General features: G+C 36.8%; 1 protein-coding gene across 6 annotated transcripts in view; it reads left to right on the top strand.

Annotated features, from left to right (window-relative positions):
• LRBA (LPS responsive beige-like anchor protein) overlaps positions 1 to 22,690 on the top strand; it is a 747,970-nt gene that overhangs the window by 96,542 nt on the left and 628,738 nt on the right. For 5 of the 6 annotated variants that reach the window (XM_029235039.1, XM_029235041.1, XM_029235037.1 and 2 more), the window contains 4 exons: positions 6,901 to 7,022; positions 7,110 to 7,236; positions 7,940 to 8,059; positions 9,866 to 10,012. In XM_029235039.1, the coding sequence (XP_029090872.1) occupies positions 6,901 to 7,022; positions 7,110 to 7,236; positions 7,940 to 8,059; positions 9,866 to 10,012 (516 nt within the window). Of the gene's footprint in view, positions 1 to 6,887; positions 7,023 to 7,109; positions 7,237 to 7,939; positions 8,060 to 9,865; positions 10,013 to 22,690 lie in introns of all 6 variants that reach the window. The other variant, XM_029235042.1, reaches the window with a different exon arrangement.

Here is a 22,690-nt window from a genome sequence, read left to right as displayed (position 1 = left end):
GGAGGGAGGGAGGGAGGGAGGGAGGGAGGAAGGAAGGAGGGAAGGAAGGAAAAAAAGAAAGACAAGATAAAATAAAATAAAGTGAGATAAAATATAATAAAGTTATTAAAATAAAAAATAATTATGAAGAAAAAAATTAAAAAAAAAAAGGGACGGATAGAACCCTAGGACAAATGGTGGAAGCAAAGCTATACAGACAAAATCTCACACAGAAGCATGCACATACACACTCACAAAAAGAGGAAAAGGGGAAAAAATCATAAATCTTGCTCTCAAAGTCCACCTCCTCAATTTGGGATGATTCGTTGTCTAAAGGAGGGAAGGAAGGAAAGAAAGAAAGAATGAAAGAAGATAAAGTAAAATGAAATAAAGTTATTTAAATGAAAAATAATTATTAAGAAAAAAATTAAAAAAAAAAACGTACGGACAGAACCCTAGGACAAATGGTGAAAGCAAAGCTATACAGACAAAATCTCACACAGAAGCATACACATACACACTCTCAAAAAGAGGAAAAGGGGAGAAAATCATAAATCTTGCTGTCAGAGTCCACCCCCTCAATTTGGGATGATTCGTTGTCTGTTCATGTATTCCACAGATGCAGAGTTCATCAAGTTGATTGTGGAGCTTTAATCCGCTGCTTTTGAGGCTGCTGGGAGAGATTTCCTTTTCTCTTCTTTGTTCTCCCAGCTCCCAGGGGCTCAGCTTTGGATTTGGCCCCGCGTCTGCGTTTAGGTCGCTGGAGGGCGTCTGTTCTTCACTCAGACAGGACGGGATTAAAGGAGCCGCTGATTCGGGAACTCTGGCTCATTCAATCCGGGGGGGAGGGAGGAGCACGGAGTGTGGGGCGAGCCTGCGGCGGCAGAGGCTGGTGTGACGTTGCACCAGCCTGAGGCGCGCCATGTGTTCTCCCGGGGAAGTTGTCCCTGGATTCTGGGACACTGGCAGTGGTGGTCTGCCCAGGCTCCCTGGAAGGGGGGTGTGGATAGTGACCTGTGCTCGCACACAGGCTTCTTGGTGGCGGCAGAAGCAGCCTTAGCGTCTCATGCTGGTCCCTGGGGTTCGTGCTTTTAGCCGCGGCTCGTGCTCTTCTCTGGAGCTCCTTTAAGCAGCACTCTTAATCCCCTCTCCTCGCGCACCAGGAAACAGAGAGGGAAGAAAAAGTCTCTTGCCTCTTCGGCAGGTCCAGACTTTTCCCCGGTCTCCCTCCCGGCTAGCCATGGTGCACTAACCCCCTGCAGGCTGTGTTCACGCCGCCAACCCCAGTCCTCTCCTGAGATTATTTTTGTGTATGGTGTTAGGGAGTGTTCTAATTTCATTCTTTTACATGTAGCTGTCCAGTTTTCCCACCACTTATTGAAGAGGCTGTCTTTTATCCATTGTATAACCTTGCCTCCTTTGTCATAGATTAGTTGACCATAGGTGCGTGGGTTTATCTCTGGGCTTTCTATTTTGTTCCTTTGATCTATGTTTCTGTTTTTGTGCCAGTACCATACTGTCTTGATTACTGTAGCTTTGTAGTATAGTGTGAAGTTCGGGAGTCTGATTCCTCCTGCTGTGTTTTTTACCCTCAAGACTGCTTTGGCTATTTGGTGTCCTTTGTGTCTCCAAACACATTTTAAGATTTTTTGTTCTAGTTCTGTAAAAAATTCCATAGGTAATTTGATAGGGATTGCATTGAATCTGTAGATTGTTTTGGGTAGTATAGTCATTTTCACAATATTGATTCTTCCAATTCAAGAACATGGTATATCTCTCCATCTGTTGGTAACATCTTTAATTACTTTCATCAGTGTCTTATAGTTTTCTGCATACAGGTCTTTTGTCTCCCTAGGTAGGTTTATTCCTAGGTATTTTATTCTTTTTGTTGCAGTGGTAAATGGGAGTGCTTCCTTAATTTGTCTTTCAGGTTTTTCATCATTAGTGTATAGAAATGCAAGAGATTTCTGTGCATTAATTTTGTGTCCTGCAACTTTACCAAATTCATTGATTAGCTCTAGTAGTTTTCTGGTGGCATTTTTAGGATTCTCTATGTATAGTATCATGTCATCTGCAAACAGTGACAGTTTTACCTCTTCTTTTCCAATTTGTATTCCTTGTATTTCTTTTTCTTCTCTGATTGCTGTGGCTAGGACTTCCAAAACTATGTTGAATAATAGTGGTGAGAGTGGACATCCTTGTCTTGTTCCTGATGTTAGAGGAAATGCTTTCACTTTTTCACCATTGAGAATAATGTTTGCTGTGGGTTTGTTGTATATGGCCTTTAATATGTGGAGGTAGGTTCCCTCTATGCCCACTTTCTGGAGGGTTTTTATCATAAATGGGTGTTGAATTTTGTCAAAAGCTTTTTCTGCATCTATTGAGATCATCATATGGTTTTTATTCTTCAGTTTGTTAGTATGGTGTATCACATCGATTCATTTGAATATACTGAAGAATCCTTGCATTCTTGGGATAAACCCCACTTGATCATGGTGTATGATCCTTTTAATGTGCTGTTGGATTCTGTTTGCTAGTATTTTGTTGAGGATTTTTGCATGTATGTTCATGAGTGGTATCGGTCTGTAGTTTTCTACGTGACATCTTTGTCTGGGTTTGTTATCAGGGTGATGGTGGCCTCCGAAGAATGAGTTTGTGAGTGTTCCTCCCTTTGCTGTATTCTGGAAGAACTTGAGAAGGATAGGTGTTAGGTCTTCTCTAAATGTTTGATAGAATTCACCTGTGAAGCCATCTGGTCCTGGACTTTTGTTTGTTGGAAGATTTTTAATCACAGTTTCAATTTCATTACTTGTGATTGGTCTGTTCATATTTTCTGTTTCTTCCTGGTTCAGTCTTGGAAGGTTATACCTTTCTAAGAATTTGTCCATTTCTTCCGGGTTGTCCATTTTATTGGCATAGAGTTGCTTGCAGTAGTCTCTTAGGATGCTTTGTATTTCTGTGGTGTCTATTGTAACTTGTCCCTTTTCAGTTCTAATTTTATTGATTTGAGTCTTTTCCCTCTTTTTCTTGATGAGCCTGCCTGATGGTTTATTAATTTTGTTTATCTTCTCAAAGAACCATCTTTTAGTTTTATTGATCTTTGATATTGTTTTCTTTGTTTCTATTTCATTTATTTCTGCTCTGATCTTTATAATTTCTTTCCTTCTGCTAACTTTTGGTTTTGTTTGTTCTTCTTTCTCTAGTTCCTTTAGGTTTAAGGTTAGATTGTTTACTTGATATTCTTCTTGTTTCTTGAGGTAGGCTTGTATAGCTATAAACTTCCCTCTTAGAACTGCTTTTGCTGCATCCCACAGGTTTTGGATTGTCGTGTTTTCATTGTCATTTGTCTCTAGGTATTTTTTGATTTCCTATTTGATTTCTTCAGTGATCTCTTGTTTATTTTGTAATGTATTGTTTAGTCTCCATGTGTTTGTGTTTTCTATGTAATTTCCCCTGTAATCGATTTCTAATCTCATAGCACTGTGGTCAGAAAAGATGCTTGATATGATTTCAGTTGTCTTAAATTTATTGAGGCTTTATTTGTGACCCAGGATGTGATCTGTCTTGGAGAATGTTCTGTGCGCACTTGAGAAGAAAGTGTAATCTGCTGTTTTTGGATGGAATGTCCTATAAATATCAATTAAATCTATCTGGTCTGTTGTGTCATTTAAAGCTTCTGTTTCCTTATTTATTTTCATTTTGGATGATCTGTCCATTGGTGTAAGTGAGGTGTTAAACTCCCCCACTATTATTGTGTTAGTGTCAATTTCCTCTTTTATAGCTGTTAGCAGTTGCCTTGTATATTGAGGTGCACCTTTGTTGGGTGCATATATATTTATAATTGTTATTTCTTCTTTTTGGATTGATCCCTTGGTCATTATGTAGTGCCCTTCCTTGTCTCTTGTACTATTCTTTATCTTAATATCTATTTTATCTGATATGAGTATTGCTACTCCAGCTTTCTTTTGATTTCCATTTGCATGGAATATCTTTTTCCATCCCCTTGCTTTCAGTCTGTGTGTGTCCCTAGGTCTGAAATGGGTCTCTTGTAGACAGTATATATATATATGGGTGTTGTTTTTGTATCCATTCAGCAAGCCTGTGTCTTTTGCTTGGAGCAGTTAATCCATTCATATTTAAAGTAATTATTGATATGTATGTTCCTATGACCATTTTCTTAATTGTTTTGGATTTTTTTTTTTTTTTTGCGGTATGCGGGCCTTTCACTGTTGTGGTCTCTCCCATTGTGGAGCACAGGCTCCGGACGTGCAGGCTCAGCGGCCATGGCTCACAGGCCCATCCACTCCACAGCATGTGGGATCTTCCCACACCGGGGCACAAACCCATGTCCCCTGCATCGGCAGGCAGACTCTCAACCACTGCGCCACCATGGAAGCCCCTGGGTTTTTTTTTGTAGGCCCTTTTCTTCTCTTGTGTTTCCCACTTAGAGAAGTTCCTTTAGCATTTGTTGTAGAGCTGGTTTGGTGGTGCTGAATTCTCTTAGCTTTTGCTTGTCTGTAAAGCTTTTGATTTTTCATCGAATCTGATTGAGATTCTTGCCGGGTAGAGTAATCTTGGTTGTAGGTTCTTCCCTTTCACCACTTTAAGTATATCATGCCACTCCCTTCTGGCTTGTAGAGTTTCTGCTGAGAAATCACCTGTTACCATTATGGGAGTTCCCTTGTATGTTATTTGTCATTTTTCCCTTGCTGCTTTCAATAAATTTTCTTTGTCTTTAATTTTTGCCAGTTTGATTACTATGTGTCTCGGCGTGTTTCTCCTTGGGTTTATCTTATGTGGGACTCGCTGCACTTCCTGGACTTGGGTGGCTCTTTTGTTTCCCATGTTAGGGAAGTTTTCGAGTATAATCTGTTCAAATACTTTCTCTTGTTCTTTCTCTCTCTCTTCTCCTTCTGAGACCCCTATAATGCGAATGTTGTTGTGTTTAATGTTGTCCCAGATGTCTCTCAGGCTGTCTTTATTTCTTTTCATTCTTTTTTCTTTTTTCTGTTCCACAGCAGTGAATTCCACCATTCTGTCTTCCAGGTCACTTATCCGTTCATCTGCCTCAGTTATTCTGCTATTGATTCCTTTTAGTGTAGTTGTCATTTCAGTTATTGTATTGTTCATCTCTGTTTGTTCTTTAATTCTTCTAGGCCTTTGTTAAACATTTCTTGCATCTTCTCGATCTTTGCCTCCATTCTTTTTCCAAGGTCCTGGATCATCTTCTCTATCATTATTCTGAATTCTTTTTCTGGAAAGTTCCCTATCTCCACTTCATTTAGTTGTTTTTCTGGTTTTATCTTGTTCCTTCATCTGTTACATTGTCCTCTGCCTTTTCATCTTGTCTATCTTTCTGTGAATGTGGTTTTTGTTCCACAGGCTGCAGGATTGTAGTTCTTCTTGCTTCTGCTGTCTGCCCTCTCAAGAATTCTTTATATATTCTTCCAGAAATAAGTTTCTTATCAGATAAATAACTTGCAAATATTTTCTCCCATTCTTTTGGCTTGTCTTTTCACTTTCTTGAGGGTATCCTTTAAAGCACAAAAGTTTTTAATTAAGTCCAATTCATATATTTTTTCTTTCATTGCCTAATTAAGAAGGATTTTTCTAACTCAGTGTCATGTAGATTTAACCCTATTTTTCCTTATAAGAGTTTTATATTTTTAGCTCTCACATTTAGGTCTATCTATCATCGATTTGGGGTTAATTTTTTGTGTGACACGTAAGCAAGTGGTCTGCTTCATACCTTTGCTGGTAATTATTAGTTTTCTCAGCAAATTTGTTGAAAACACTATTCTTTCCTCATTGAACTGCCTTGACACTCTTGTTGAAAATCAAGATCACAAATATAAGGGTTTATTTCTGGGCTCTCTGTTCTATTTCATTGATCTTTATCTTTATGTCAATATGGTAAAATCTTCATTACTGTATCTTTGTGTTGTATTTTTTAAATTTGGTAGTATGGGTCTTCCAACTTTGTTCTTCTTTTTCAAGTTTGTTTTGGAGATTTGGGGGCCCTTGCAGTATGTAATATGATGTTTTAAATAAAAATTTAAGCCAAGTGGTAAAATCATTTATATAGTGACATGAATAAAAGTTTAAAATATTATGAAAAAAATGTTATGAACGAATCCTCTTCAGCTATATATTTGCTGTTAAAAAAATTATATTCCAGGCTTTTTCCTTAACTTTTTTCTTTCCTTTCTTGTCCCTCTTTCTCTCTTCTGTTACCTTATGTAACATTTCAGCAACAAATTTCCAATTTGATATCACTGCCTACCTCTTTTTTTAAATTTTTAAAATTTAATTTTGGCTGCATTGGATCTTCATTGCTGTGGGCAGGCTTTCTCTAGCTGTGTGGAGTGGGGGTACTCTTCTTTGTGGTGCACGGGCCTCTCATTGCAGTGGCTTCTCTTGTGGAGTACGAGCTCTAGGCATATCGGCTCAATAGTTGTGCCTCATGGGCTCTAGAGCACAGTCTCAGTAGTTGTGGCACACGGGCTTAGCCGCTCTGCAGCATTTGGGATATTCCCAGACCAGGGCTCAAACCCGTGTCCCCTGCATTGGCAGGTGGATTCTTAACCACTGCACCACCAGGGAAGCCCACTGCCTAACTCTTTTAATAGGAATTTCTTTGGCCATGTTTATTGTAAGAAATGAAGCACCTATGATTAGTGCATCAAGCAGGTCACTTGGAATGTTTCTATTGTTTAATTAAATTATCATCATTACTATATATTTTGGAATATTTAGAAGTTATTAAAATCTTCTTTCAGATAAAGAGACTACTGCATATTTTAATCATGATGTAGAATAATATCTAGTAGGAATATATATAGAATTGTAAGGTCTCATTTTCATGATTTCAGTAACAAAATTTTTCGTTGTGAGTCAGTAACTCAAAGCTTTTTCGTTTAGGCTATTGCATTACCTCCTATAGCCAAATGGCCATACCAGAATGGTTTTACATTTCATACCTGGCTTAGAATGGATCCTGTAAATAACATCAATGTGGATAAAGATAAACCATATTTGTATTGGTATGTATTTCTGTAATTTAGTGTTGTTACTTTACTTTGAAAATGAGAAGAATATTTGGAGATGAAATGAAAACTTATATTTTATAGTTTCAGAACCAGCAAAGGTCTTGGTTATTCTGCACACTTTGTTGGGGGATGTTTAATTATAACATCAGTAAAGTCAAAAGGAAAAGGCTTTCAACACTGTGTGAAATTTGATTTCAAGCCACAAAAGGTATGTGATCTTACTGAGTCATAGTTATGTTACCGAGCTATTCTAACCTTCAGAATGCTTTGCTTTAGTGTTATTGACATAATATGTGGTAAATCATAGGTCTGTGTTTATACTCTTTTAGAAAATGAAGTGTAAATCACTGGACAATTGTTAACCTCTCTGATTTGGATAATGAAAAGAGTGAATATTTAGTTATTTGTAGAGTTTAAAGGAAATACAGGGGGAAAATATCAGTGGCAATTATTTTAGTAGTAGTAGTAGTGTTAGTAGTAATATGTATTTTCTTTTGTACCTTAAAATTTAGAGATTAATAAACGGTTTATTAACAAAATATACATCTGTATATATGTAGATAGGTAAATAGACAGATAAAACAGATATGATAAAAATGTTGACAGTTGTGGAAACGAGATGGTGAGAGAGTTTGTACTAAACTTTTTACTTTTGGAAGTATATTTAAACATTGTCATAATAAAAAGTTTGAAAAATAATTTCATGGGAAGCTGTTATTTGTTGAGAGTTCCGTTGAATCAATATGGTTCAAGAGGTAGAATATTGAATTTAATAAAGGTAGTCTTATTTTATTTTTAGTTTTAATTGTAATTTAGAATTTAATTTTTACTTGTTATTATCAATGTGGTTGAGTTATTGGAAAGATCATTATCTTTATCTTTTTTTTTTTTTAACTGTTTTGCTTATTCAGTGGTATATGGTAACTATAGTGCACATTTATAACCGGTGGAAGAACAGTGAGCTTCGATGTTATGTGAATGGTGAGCTTGCTTCCTATGGAGAGATAACATGGTTTGTCAACACCAGTGATGTAAGTAATTTGAGAAAGTTACAGTGAAATAAGAAAAATATATTTTACATTGAATATAAATTGTAGAATACCACAATGGTGGATTTTTATAATCATAGTTTGGCTAGCATGTTAATATATTAAGAGAGTAGAACTGTGCTAATATGGCACATATTACTCAGTCATTGTTACAAAATTATTCTGGAAAGGCTAGAGAAGATTCATAGGTAACAGTGGGTATATCTTGAAAGTATTTGTGTCATTGGTCCATTGATCAAATTAAACCTGAGAGCTCTACTACAGGCTTCTGATGATTTTTATGAATGAGTTAGATGATGCATGCTTATAAATTTTCCATAAAATTCATATAGATAACTATTATGTTATAATATTTTCAAGATTCAAAAAGAGATTCATAGGTTAGATTTAATTTAAATGTTCTCCCCCCCACACCCCACTTACATTTTTAATAGAAACCTCGAAAAATACAGATCAGGAAAATGAATGCAAGCTTGCAACACTCATTTACCAATAACTCCTCCTTTCATATTTTATCCTATAGATATTTACATATTTTGAAATGCTGACCTTAAGAGCCCAGGTTGTTATAAAAGATAGAATTAGGTTTGAATCCCTTACTGACTGTATGACCTTACTTAGTCTATTAGGCCAAAGTTTGCTCCACCTAAAAATGGGTGTCAAATAGTATGTATCTCAGAAGGTTGATTAAATGAGATACTGTTCACAAATTCATTAGCAGAGTGCCTTGTACAGAATAAGTGCTCAATAAATGTTAGCTCTTATTTTTTTAAATATAAAAAAGGGATCAGATATGTATACTGCTTTTCAACCTGTTTTTTCCTTACATTAATCCTTATTGAGTACTTATTGTATTCCAGGCATTGTAATAAATACCTTTATTTTCTGTAAGCCCCAACCTTGCAAGGTAAGTACTGTTGTAATCTTCATTTTACCAGTGAAACTGAGTACAGAGAGGTTAAGTAATTTGCCAAAATCAGCAGCGTGGGAGGCAGTGATTTGATATAGGTGGTTTGTCTTCAGAACCCAAATGTTAAAAATTTTTATATTATATTCCTTAATGTCAACACATACATATTTTTCAACATCCTTCCTAACAGTTTCATGGTATAAAATGATACTTTTAAAGAGATATGGATACTTTTCTTCCTCCTTGTTGTATACATGAGTTTTTAAAATGGGGTCTTTGCAACCTGGATGTTATTAAGAGGAATTTTTTGTCTGAAGAAGAAAAACATACACCTGATTTTCTTGATTTACACATTCCTTTTGAGAGATTGCATCTACTCCATGACTTCACCCATTATTTGTATCTTGATGTCTACAAAAAGTTACAGTCTTAACTCCTCACCATGCAGAACCTTGTTGGCAATTGCTTCTTCATCCACATTAGTTCACAGAAAAGACACATTCATTATATGTCCCACACTTAACTCATGATTTTCCTCATTGCTCCAAAGCCTGCTCTTCTGTCTGGTTCTTTGGCTGACCAAGTATGAACCTTCAGAGTCCATAATGACTTCTCTGGCTGTTTCCTATATCCACTTTGTCATCAGGTTTTGTTTATTGTACTTTGGAAAACTTGTCTTATCTCCTTTCTATGATGTCTTTCCTGATCTCTACACCAAATGGGAATGAATGAAGTGAAATGCTAAATGAATTATTTTAATCTATTCAGATTATATTTTAGAGTGGGCAAAATATTTATACCAGTATAGTTTGTTATTATTTCTGGAGGATATAATTTTTTGTTTTTTCTCTAATAAACTTTTCTGTTTTCTTTCACAGACCTTTGACAAGTGTTTCCTGGGCTCATCAGAAACAGCAGATGCTAATAGGGTATTCTGTGGTCAGATGACTGCAGTTTACCTTTTTAGTGAAGCTCTTAATGCAGCTCAGATTTTTGCTATTTATCAATTGGGCCTAGGATACAAGGTACTTTACTTGCTGTTCCCTGCTTAACCAGTGTTAGTTGAGCTTGATTTATAGGTGGGTGGTGCATGGGGCAGCTTACACCTTGGGTTACTAAACTGTATGTGAAAGTAACCAAAGGCACCATAGGGAAGTCACAGGAGTCCGTCCAAAGGGTCTTTGAAAGTTTTGTGGGAAGCATAGTATACTTGTCATATGTGGGGCACTGTGCAAAGTACTAGCTCAAGTTTCAACTTTAATTTATGCTGCATTTCTTTTGGTGATGTCATATCCTTGCACAGCTAAGTTTTTAATGCTTGCTGTGATAAAGAGCAAGTACCATGTGAAAATCAGTGTGGAACAGGAAATGAGGATGAGCTATGAAATCTGATTCCAAAATTTGAGAATTTGTGCAGTACCCAAGATGCATATACATCCCATTAATAAATAATTTTGCTAATATAATAATGAAGGAAACTTTTTTTCAATTTGTGCATTAAGTTTTTCAAATGGCTAATAAATTGTTAAAATATAAAGTAGTTGGGTCAAACTAATAAACAGAAATGTTATTTTGGTCTGGAACACCATAAAAAATTACTGTGAAGCTAAGAGTGTCATGAATCAAGGAAGTTTGGGAACCTTTAGGTTAAGCCATTGTTAATCTAGTTTGGTTTCAGGGAGTGATTTGTCTGTTATGTTCCTTTGAAAACAAAATCAATTTACATTAATTTACGTACTGTTGGAGTCAATAAAGTATACATATTTTAATTAGTTTTGACAAAAGTATAATGCAGCAATCAAGACACAGAACATTTCTATCACAGCAAAAGGTACCTCTCTGCTCTTTCCTAGTCAGTTCCTTGTGCTTCTCTAACCCTACCCCGTTTCTGTTGACGGGCAACTACTGATCTGTTTCTGTCACTATCAAATAGATTTGTTTTTAATAAGGTTTTATGTAAATAGAATCATGCAATGTGTGCTCCTTGGAGTTCGGTTTCTTCTTAGCATGTTTTAAGATTCATCTATGTTGTTTTGTATTAGTAGTTCCCTCTTATTTATTGCTAAGTAGTGTTCCTTTGTATGAGTATATCACAACTTTTTAACCCATTCATCTCTTGATGAATATTTGGGTTGTTTCCAGATTTTGGCTATTATGAACAAGCTGCTATGAATATTGCTGTACAATTCTTTGTGTATTTCATAAATATGTAAGAGTGGAATTGTTAACTGGTATGGCAGCTGAAACTGCCAAGCTCTTTTCCAAGGTAGTTGCACAATTTTTCATTTCTACAAGCAATGTATGAGCTTTCTACTTACTTCATATCCTGTTAACACCTGGTATTGCTGGTCTTTTTAATATTAGACATTTGAGCGGGTCCCTAGCAGTTTCTCGTTCTGGTTTTTTTTTTTTTTTTTTTTTTTTTTTTTTTTTTTGCGGTACGCAGGCCTCTCACTGTTGTGGCCTCTCCCGTTGCGGAGCACAGGTTCTGGATGCGCAGGCTCAGCGGCCATAGCTCACAGGCCCAGCCGCTCTGCGGCATGTGGGATCTTCCCGGACCGGGACACGAACCCGTGTCCCCTGCATCGGCATCTGGACTCTCAACCACTGCACCTCCAGGGAAGCCTCTAGATGTATTTTAGAAGGAGCTTATCGCTTTCTACAAAAAAGTCTACTGGGGGTTTTATTTGGTACTGTATTAACGTATAGATCAGTTAGAGGATAATTGACATCTCACTAATACTGGATTATCCAATCTGTGACCATGATATCTTTATTTACTTAGGTCTTTATTAATATCTCCCAGCAGTGTTTTTTGGTTTTCATTGTACAGGTCATGCATACATTTTGTAAAATGTATTTTTAAATATTTCATGTTTTTTAGGTAATATCTTAAGTTGCATTTTTAAAAAAGTTAATTTCCAATCATTTGTTTGTAGTGTATAGAAATGTAGTTGAGTTTTATTGACTTTTTAACAAGACCTTGCTGAACTTGCTTATTAGTTTTACTAGTTTTTTGTTGTTGCTGTTTTAGTATTTTCTACATACATGTTCATGTAGACTGTAAGCTTTACTTCTTCATATCCAATCTGTATGCCTTTTCTCTTTTTTCCCTTATTGTACTAAATAGGACCTCCAGGATAAATAGTTAAAATATAAATGACAAGAGTAGACATTTTTGCCTTGTTCCTGATTTTGGAGGGAAAGCATTCATACATATTTTATAGACGCTTTTTCAAGTTGAGAAATTTCTTTTCTATTTCTAGTTTTCTGAGAGTTTTTATTAGAAGGATACTGAATTTTGTAAAATGAGTCTTGCTTTTTTATTCAGTCAGTCAATCTCTGCCTTTCATTGGAATGTTCACATAATTTACATCCAGTGTATGAATAAGTATAGATATTGTGGGACTTAAATCTACCATCTTGCTATTTGGTTTCTGTTCTTTGATTCTTTCCTCTTTCTCTGCTTTGATTTAGATTGCCTATTATTTAGTATTCCACTTATTTCTACTATTGGTTTATTAGTTTTTTTTTTAAACTTTAACTTACCATAGTCTACCAGTAAATGACATTGTGCAGTGTAAGACCCTTCCAACATAATCCTGCAATTCCCCTTCCTGTCCTCGGTTTTGTTATTTTTGTAGATTTTACTTCTTCATATATTATGGTCCTTTTGATACATTTTTATTATTTTTGATTCATTCATTTATATTTTAAAAAAATTTAAAGTGAGGAAGATCATATACTTTGTATTTATCTGTGTATTCACCATTTCTAGGATACATCTTTGTGTAGATTCATGTTTCTGTCTCATATCATTTTCCTTCCATTTGAATTGTTTTATTATTTCTTATAATGGAGATTTACTGTCAGTGGCTTTTCTGAGCTTTCATTTGTCTGAAAAAGCCTTTGTTCTTCTTTCAGCTTTGAAAAATAGTTTTACTGATTATAAAATTTGAAGGTGACAGTTTTCTTTTTTGAGCTTTTTCAAGATATTCTTTTGTTTAACTGACTTGCATAGTTTCTAACAAGAAGTGTGTGGTCTTCCTCTATATGTAATATGTCTTTCTTTTCACTTGCTGGTTTTAAGATTTACTCTTGTCACTGATTTTTAGAAAATGAATATAGTATATGTTGGTATGGGTTTATGTGTGTGTGTGTGTGTGTGTGTGTGTGTATGTACGTGTGTGTATGTGTGTGCATGTTTAGCCTACTTTAGATTATTTGAAGTGCTCAGTTCTGTGGGTTTATGGTTTTGGTGAAATATGAAACTTTTTGCTATTATTTCTTTAATATATTTTCTGTTTTTTATCTTCTTCTAGAATTCATATTACATTTATTTTAGACGTTAGATACAAGCAAACAGAGCACTGAGATGCTATTTTTTGCCTGATTTATAAGAAATGTTTTGCTTTGGATTGTTTTCATGGTATTATCTTTATGTTCACTAATCCTTCTTTATCAAATGCCTTATTGCCATTAATTCTATCAAGAGAATTATTCATTTCAAGTATTTTGTGTCCTGATAAGTTTTGATAATTATCATTATCTGTTTTTCTCCTTTCAACATTGTCTTAAAAAAAATACCTGACCATAGTTGTGACTATTCTAATGTCTTTTTCTTCTAATTTCATCATCTGTATTTCTGGGTTTATTTTCATTTACTGATAGTCTGCTGGTTGTTTCAGACTTTGTGGTTTGCTTAGTAATTTTGGATTAAATACTGGACATTATGATTTTTACCACGTAAATGTCTGGATTTTCTTGCTTTTTTTTTTTTTAAAGATCGTTGGGCTTTGTTCTGCTAGTCAGTAGATTACTTTCAGTTAAGTTTATTTATTTGAAGTTTGTTTTATTTCGCCATTTATTTTTAATTTTAATTTTTAACATCTTTATTGGAGTATAATTGCTTTACAATGGTGTGTTAGTTTCTGCTTTATAACAAAGTGAATCAGCTATACATATACATATATCCCCATATCTCCTCCCTCTTGTGTCTCCCTCCCACCCTCCCTATCCCACCTATCTAGGTGGTCACAAAGCACTGAGCTGATCTCCCTGTGCTATGTGGCTGCTTCCCACTAGGTATCTATTTTACATTTGGTAGTGTATATATGTCCATGCCACTCTCTCACTTCGTCCCAGCTTACCCTTCCCCCTCCTTCCTGTGTCCTGAAGTCCATTCTCTACGTCTGCGTCTTTGTTCCTGTCCTGCCCTTAGGTTCTTCAGAACCATTGTTTGTTTTTTTTTTTTAGATTCCATATATATGTGTTACCATACGGTATTTGTTTATCTCTTTCTGACTTACTTCACTCTGTATGACAGACTCTAGGTCCATTCACCTCACTACAAATAACTCAATTTCGTTTCTTTCTTTTTTTTTTTATATAGCTTTTCGTAAATCTATTTCAACATACAATGGTTTTTAACATATTGTAAATATGTTTTCATTTTTAACATCTTTATTGCAGTATAATTGCTTTACAGTGCTGTGTTAGTTTCTGCTTTATAACAAAGTGAATCAGCTATACATATACATATATACCCGTATCTCCTCCCTCATGCGTCTCCCTCCCACCCTCCCTATCCTGCCCCTCTAGGTGGTCACAGAGCACCGAGCTGATCTCCCTGTGCTCTGCAGCTGCTTCCTACTAGCTATCTATTTTACATTTGGTAGTATTTATAAGTCCATGCCACTCTCTCACTTTGTCCCAGTTTACCCTTCCCCCCCATATCCTCAAGTCAATTCTCTATGTCTGCGTCTTTATTCCTGTCCTGGCCCTAGGTTCTGCAGAATCATGTTTGTTTTTTTTAGATTCCATATATATGTGTTAGCATACGGTATTTGTTTTTCTATTTCTGACTTACGTCACTCTGTATGACAGACTCTAGGTCCATCCACCTCGCTACAAATGACCCAATTTCGTTCCTTTTCATGGCTGAGTAATATTTCATTGTATATATGTGCCACATCTTCTTTATCCATTCCTCTGTCGATGGACACTTAGGTTGCTTCCATGTCCTGGCTATTGTCAATACAGCTGCAGTGAACATTGTGGTACATGACTCTTTCTGAATTATGGTTTTCTCAGGGTATATGCCCAGTAGTGGGATTGCTGGGTCATATGGTAGTTCTATTTTTAGTTTTTTCAGGAACCTCCATACTGTCCTCCATAGTGGCTGTATCAATTTACATTCCCACCAGCAGTGCAAGAGGGTCCCCTTTTCTCCGCAACCTCTCCAACATTTATTGTTTGTAGATTTTTGGAAGATGGCCATTCTGACCGGTGTGAGGTGATATCTCATTGTAGTTTTGATTTGCATTTCTCTAATGATTAGTGATGTTGAGCATCCTTTCATGTGTTTGTTGGCAATCTGTATATCTTCTTTGGAGAAAAGTCTATTTAGGTCTTCTGCCCATTTTTGGATTCGGTTGTTTGTTTTCTTGATATTGAGCTGCATGAGCTGCTTGTATATTTTGGAGATTAATCCTTTGTCATTTGCTTCATTTGCAAATATTTTCTCCCATCCTGAGGGTTGTCTTTTCATCTTGTTTATGGTTTCCTTTGCTGTGCAAAAGATTTTAAGTTTCATTAGGTCCCATTTGTTTATTTTTGTTTTTAGTTCCATTTCTCTAGGAGGTGGGTCAAAAAGGATCTTGCTGTGATTTATGTCATAGAGTGTTCTGCCTGTGTTTTCCTGTAAGAGATATATAGTCTCTGGCCTTACATTTAGTTTTAATCCATTTGAGTTTATTTTTGTGTATGGTGTTAGGGAGTGTTCTACTTTCATTCTTTTACCTATAGCTGTCCAGTTTTCCCAGCACCACTTATTGAAGAGGCTGTCTTTTCTTCATGGTATATTCTTGCCTCCTTTATCAAAAGTAAGGTGACCATATGTGCGTGGGTTTATCTCTGGGATTATTATCCTGTTCCATTGATCTATATTTCTCTTTTTGTGCCAGTACCATACTGTCTTGATTACTGTAGCTTTGTAGTATAGTCTGTAGTCAGGGGGACTGTTTCCTCCAACTCTGTTTTTCTTTCTCAAGAATGCTTTGGCTATTTGGTGTCTTTTCTGCTTCCATACAAATGGTGAAATTTTTTGTTCTAGTTCTGTGAAAAATGCCACTGGTAGTTTTATAGGGAGGGAGTGCATTGAATCTGTAGTTTGCTTTGGGTATTTTAGTCATTTTCACAATGTTGATTCTTCCAATCCAAGAACATGGTATATGTCTCCATCTGTTTGTATCATCTTTAATTTCTCTCATAGTGTCTTATAGTTTTCTGGATACATGTCTTTTGCCTCCTTAGGTAGGTTTATTCCTAGGTAGTTTATTCTTTTTGTTGCAGTGGTAAATGGGAGTGTTTACTTAATTTCTGTTTCAGATTTTTCATCATTAGTGTATAGGAATGCAAGAGATATCTGTGCATTAATTTTGTATCCTGCTACTCTACCAAATTCATTGATTAGCTCTAGTAGTTTCCTGGTAGCATCTTTAGGATTCTCTGTGTATAGTACCATGTCATCTGCAAATAGTGACAGCTTTACTTCTTTTATGATTTGGATTCCTTTTATTTCATTTTCTTCTCTGATTGCTGTGGCTAGAACTTCCAAAACTGTGTTGAATGTTAGTGGTGAGAGTGGACAACCTTGTCTTGTTCCTGATGTTAGAGGAAACGGTTTCAGTTTTTCACCATTGAGGATGATGTTGGCTGTGGGTTTGTCATATATGGCCTTTATTATATTGAGGTAAGTTCCCTCTATGCCTACTTTCTGGAGGGTTTTTTATCATAAATGGGTGTTGAATTTTGTCAAAAACTTTTTCTGCATCTATTGAGATCATCATATGGTTTTTCTTCTTCAATTTGTTAATATGGTTTATCACATTGATTTATTTGCATATATTGAAGAATCCTAGCATTCCTGGGGTACACCCCACTTGATCATGGTGTATGATCCTTTTAATGTGCTGTTGGATTCTGTTTGCTAGTATGTTGCTGAGGATTTTCGCATCTATGTTCATCAGTGATATTGGTCTATAGTTTTCTTTTATTGTGACATCTTTGTGTGGTTCTGGTATCAGGGTTATAGTGGCCTCGTAGAATGAGTTTGGAAGTGTTCTTCCCAATGCTATATTTTGGAAGAGTTTGAGAAGCATAGGTGTTAGCTCTTTTAATGTTTGATAGAATTTGCCTGTGAAGCCATCTGGTCCTGGGCTTTTGTTTGTTGAAAGATTTTTAATCACAGTCTCAATTTCAGTGCTTGTGATTGGTCTGTGTATATTTTCTCTTCCTTCCTGGTAGAGTCTGGTAAGGTTGTGCTTTTCTAAGAATTTGTCCATTTCTTCCAGGTTGTCCATTTTATTGGCATATAGTTGCTTGTAGTAATCTCTTATGATCCTTTGTATTTCTGCAGTGTCAGTTTTTACTTCTCCTTTTTCATTTCTCATTCTATTGATTTGAGTCTTCCTTTTTTTTTTTGATGAGTCTGGCTAATGGTTTATCAATTTTGTTTATCTTCTCAAAGAACCAGCTTTTAGTTTTATTGATCTTTGCTGTTGTTTCCTTCATTTCTTTTTCATTTATTTCTGATCTGTCCCTTATGATTTCTTTCCTTCTGCTAACTTTTGGGGTTTTTTTGTTCTTTTTTCTCTAACTGCTTTAGGTGTAAGCTTAGGTTGTTTATTTGAGATGTTTGTTGTTTCTTGAGGTAGGATTTTATTGCTATAAACTTCGATCTTAGAACTGCTTTTGCTGCATCCCTTAGGTTTTGGGTTGTCGTGTTTTCATTGTCATTCTAGGTATTTTTTGTCATTCTAGGTATTTTTCATTGTCATTCTCGGTATTTTTTGATTTCCTGTTTGATTTCTTCCGTGATCTCTTGGTTATTAAGTAGTGTATTGTTTAGCCTCCATGTGTTTGTATTTTTTTACAGATTTTTTCCTGTAAGTGATATCTAGTCTCATAGCATTGTGGTCAGAAAAGATACTTGATATGATTTAAATTTTCTTAAATTTACGAACTCTTGATTTGTGACCCAAGACATGGTGTATCCTGGAGAATGTTCCATGAGCACTTTAGAAGAAAGTGTATTCTGTTGTTTTTGGATGGAATGTCCTATAAATATCAATTAAGTCCATGTTGTTTAATGTAGCATTTAAAGCTTGTGTTTCCTTATTTATTTTCATTTTGGATGATCTGTCCTTTGGTGAAAATGGGGTGTTAAAGTCTGTTACTATTATTGTGTTACTGTTGATTTCCCCTTTTATGGCTGTTAGCATTTGCCTTATGTATTGAGGTGCTCCTGTGTTGGGTGCATTAATATTTACAAGTGTTATATATTCTTCTTGCATTGATCCCTTGATCATTATGTAGTGTCCTTCTCTGTCTCTTCCAATCGTGTTTATTTAAACATCTATTTTGCCTGATATGAGAATTGCTACTCCAGCTTTCTTTTGATTTCCATTGCATGGAATATCTTTTTCCATCCCCTTACTTTCAGTTTGTATGTGTCTGTAGGTCTGAAGTGCATCTCTTGTAGACAGTATCTATACGGGTCTTGTTTTTGTATCTATTCAGCCAGTCTGTGTCTTTTGGTTGGAGCATTTAATCCATTTGCATTTAAGGTAATTATTGATATGTATGTTCCTGTTACCATTTTCTTAATTGTTTTGGTTTTGTTATTGGAGGTCTTTTCCTTCTCTTGTTTTCCTCCCTAGGGAAGTTCCTTTAGCGTTTGTTGTAAAGCTGGTTTGGTGGTGCTAAAGTCTCTTAGATTTTGCTTGTTTGTAAGAGTTTTAATTTCTCTGTCAAATCTGAATTAGATGCTTGCTAGGTAGAGTAATTTTGGTTGTGGGCTTTTCCCATTCATCACTTTAAATATCTCCTGCCAACACCCTTCCTGCTTGCAGAGTTTCTGCTAAGAAATCAAATGGTAACATTATGGGGATTCCCTTGTATGTTACTTGTTGCTTTCCTTTGCTGCTTTTAATATTTATTCTTTGTATTTAATTTTTGATAGCTTGATTAATAGGTGTCTTGGCGTGTTTTTCCTTGGATTTATCCTGTATGGGACTCTGTGCTTCCTGTACTTGATTGACTATTTCCTTTCCCATATTAGGGAAGTTTTCAACTGTAATCTCTTCAAATATTTTCTCAGTACCGTTCTTTTTCTCTTCTTCTTCTGGGACCACTGTAATTCGACTATTGATGTGTTCAGGATTGTCCCAGAGTTCTCTGAGACTGTCCTCAATTCTTTTCATTATTATTTCTTATTCTGCTGTGTGGTAGTTATTTCCACTATTTTATCTTCCAGGTCACTTATCCGTTCTTCTGCCTCAGTTATTCTGCTATTGATTTCTTTTAGAGAATTTAAAATTTCATTTATTATGTTGCTCTTCACTGTTTGTTTCCTCTTTAGTTCTTGTATCTACTTGTTAAACATTTCTTGTATTTTCTCCATTCTGTTTTGAAGATTTTCCATTTTGTTTACTATCATTACTCTGAATTCTTTTCAGGTAGACTGCCTGTTTTCTCTTCATTTGTTTGGTCTGGTGGGCTTTTACTTTGCTCCTTCATCTGCTGTGTATTTCTCTGTTTTCTGTTTTGATTAACTTAGTGTGTTTGGGGTCTCCTTTTCGCAGGCTGCATGTTCTTAGTTCCTGTTGTTTTTGGTGTCTTCTGCCAGTGGGTAAGGTTGGTTCAGTGGGTTGTGTAGGCTTCCTGGTGGATGGGGCTCGTGCCTGTGTTTTGGTGGGTGAAGCTGGATATTGTCTTTCTGGTGGGCAGGACCGTGTCCAGTGGTGTGTTTTGGGGTGTCTGTGACCTTATTACGATTTTAGGAAGCCTCTCTGCTAATGGTTGTGGTTGTGTTCCTGTCTTGCTAGTTGTTTGGCATGGGGTGTCCAGCCTTGTAGCTTGCTGGTCGTTGAGTGGAGTTGGGTCTTAGTGTTGAGATGGAGATCTCTGGGAGAGCTTTTGCCATTTGATATTACGTGTAGCTGGGAGGTCTCTGGTGTTCTAATGTCCTGAACTCAGCTCTCCCACCTAAGGGGCTCAGGCCTGACACCCGGGCAGAGCACCAAGACCCTGTCAGGCACACAGCTTAGAAGAAAAGGGTAGAAAAAAAAGGAAAGAAAGAAAGAATGAAGAAGTAAATAAACCAATACATTAAAGTTATTAAGATAAATAATTAAATATTATTAAAAATAAAAAAGTAATAAAAGAAAGAAAGAAGAGAGCCACCAAAGCAATAAACAAATCCACCAATGATAACAAGTGCTAAAAACTATACTAAAAAAAGAAAAAGCCAACAAAACAAACAAAAAATGGAAAGACAGAACCCTAGGACAAATGGTAAAAGGAAAGCTCTGCAGACAAAATTAGACAAAGACGCATGCGCACACACACTCACAAAAGGAAAAAAAGGAAAAAGAAATATATATTAAAAAAAAAGGAAGAGAGCAACCAAATCAATAAACAAATCTACCAATGATAATAAGCTGTAAATACTAAACTTAGATAAACATAAAACCAGAAATAAATTAGATGCAGAAAGCAAACCTGAAATCTACAGTTGCTTCCAAAGTCCACCACCTCAATTTTGGGATGATTCGTTGTCTCTTCAGGTATTCCACAGATGTAGGGTACGTCAAGTTGATTGTGGAGATTTAATCTGCTGCTCCTGAGGTTGCATGGAGAGATTTCCCTTTCTCTTCTTTGTTCACACAGCTCCTGGGTTTCAGCTTTGGATTTGGTCCCGCCTCTGCGTGTAGGTCGCCTGCGGGCATCTGTTCTTCGCTCAGACAGGACGGGGTTAAATGACCAGCTGATTAGGGGCCTCTGGCTCACTCAGGCCTGGGGGAGGGAGGGGTAGGGAACGCGGGGAAGCCTGCGGTGGCAGAGGCCAGTGTGATGTTGCAACAGCCTGAGGCCTGCTGTATGTTCTCCCCCGGCAAGTTGTCGCTGGATCCCGGGACCCTGGCAGTGGGGGGCTGCACAGGCTTCTGGGATGGGAGATATGGATAGTGACCTGTGCTTGCACGTAGGCTTCTTTGTGGCTGCAGCAGCAGCCTTAGCGTCTCATGCCTGTCTCTGGTGTCTGCGCTGATAGATGCAGCTTGCGCCTGTTTGTGGAGCTCGTTTAGGTGGTGCTCTGAATCCCCTCTCCTTGCGCACCCCGAAACAATGGTCTCTTGCCTCTTAGGCAGGTCCAGACTTTTACCGGACTCCCTCCTGGCTAGCTGTGGCTCACTAGCCCCTTCAGGCTGTGTTCACGCCGCCAGTCCTCTCCCTGGGATCTGACCTCCGAAGCCCAAGCCTCAGCTCCCAGCCCCCACCCACCCCAGCGGGTGAGCAGACAAGTCTTTCGGGCTGGTGAGTGCTGGTCAGCACTGATCCTCTGTGTGGGAATGTCTCCGCTTTGCCCTCTGCACCCCTGTTGCTGTGCTCTCCTCCACGGCTCTGAAGCTCCCCGCCTCCGCCACCCACAGTCTCCGCCCACAAAGGAGCTTCCTAGTGTGTGGAAACCTTTCCTCCTTCACAGCTCCCTCCCAGTGGTGCAGGTCCAGTCCCTATCCTTTTGTCTCTGTTTTTGTTTTTTTTTCTTTTGCCCTACCCAGGTACGTGGGGAAGTTCTTGCCTTTTGGGAAATCTGAGGTCTTCTGCCAGTGTTCATTAGGTGTTCTGTAGGAGTTGTTTCACGTGTAGATATATTTCTGATGTATTTGTGGGGAGGAAGGTGATCTCCACATCTTACTCCTCTGCCATCTTGAAGGTCTCTGAAGTTTGTTTTACTTTTAAGCTTTGTTAATTGGTCCCAGAACAGCCTTTATTCTGAATGAGTTTTTCAAAATAGAAGTTTTATCGGGATATAATTCACATATCTTACCATTCACCCGTTTATTATGTATAATTCAGTGATTTATATTGTATCCCAAGGTTGTGCAAACATTACCACTCTGTAATGTTAAAGTATGTTCATCCGCAAAAGAAATACTGTAGTTATCCGCAGTCCTTTCTGATTTTTCCTGCTTCCCAGTACTGTAACCTAATTCTATTTGTATAGATTTGTCTCTTCTGGACAATTCATGTAAAGGAAAATATACAGTATGAGATCTTCTGTGGTTGACGTTTTTTCAGTTAGCATAATGTTTTCAGGGTCCACCCATGTTGTAGCACGCATTAATACTTCATTCCTTTTTATTACTAAATAATATTGTGTGGGTATATCACATTTTATCTATTCATCAGTTGATGGTCATTGGGCTGTTTCCACCTTTTGGCTGTTATGCACAATGCTGCTATGAACCCTTCTGTGCAAGGTTTTATGTGCACACATGTTTTTATTTCTCTTGGGTATGTACCTAGAGTGGAATTGCTGGTAATATGGTAACTCTACATTTAACTTTTTAAGAAATTTCTAGATTGCTTTCCAAAGTGGCCACATCATTTTATATTACCGCAACTGTATATGAGGATTTTGATGCCTTCATATTCTGCCTTCATATTCTGCCTTCATATTCATAATAACACCTGTTATTATCTGACTTTTTGATTATAGCCATTTTAGTGGGTGTGAAATGGTATCTCATTGTGGTTTGGTTTTGATTTGCATCTCCCTCATGACTAATGATGTTGAATGTGTTTTTGTGTGCTTATGATAAGGCTATTTATATGTCTTTTTTTGAGAAATGTTTATT

Source organism: Monodon monoceros, unplaced genomic scaffold (assembly GCF_005190385.1).
Source record: "Monodon monoceros isolate NGI ecotype Baffin Bay Population unplaced genomic scaffold, NGI_Narwhal_1 Super_Scaffold_20, whole genome shotgun sequence".
NCBI lineage: Eukaryota > Metazoa > Chordata > Mammalia > Artiodactyla > Monodontidae > Monodon > Monodon monoceros.
This window is presented reverse-complemented; position numbering and strand designations above follow the sequence as displayed.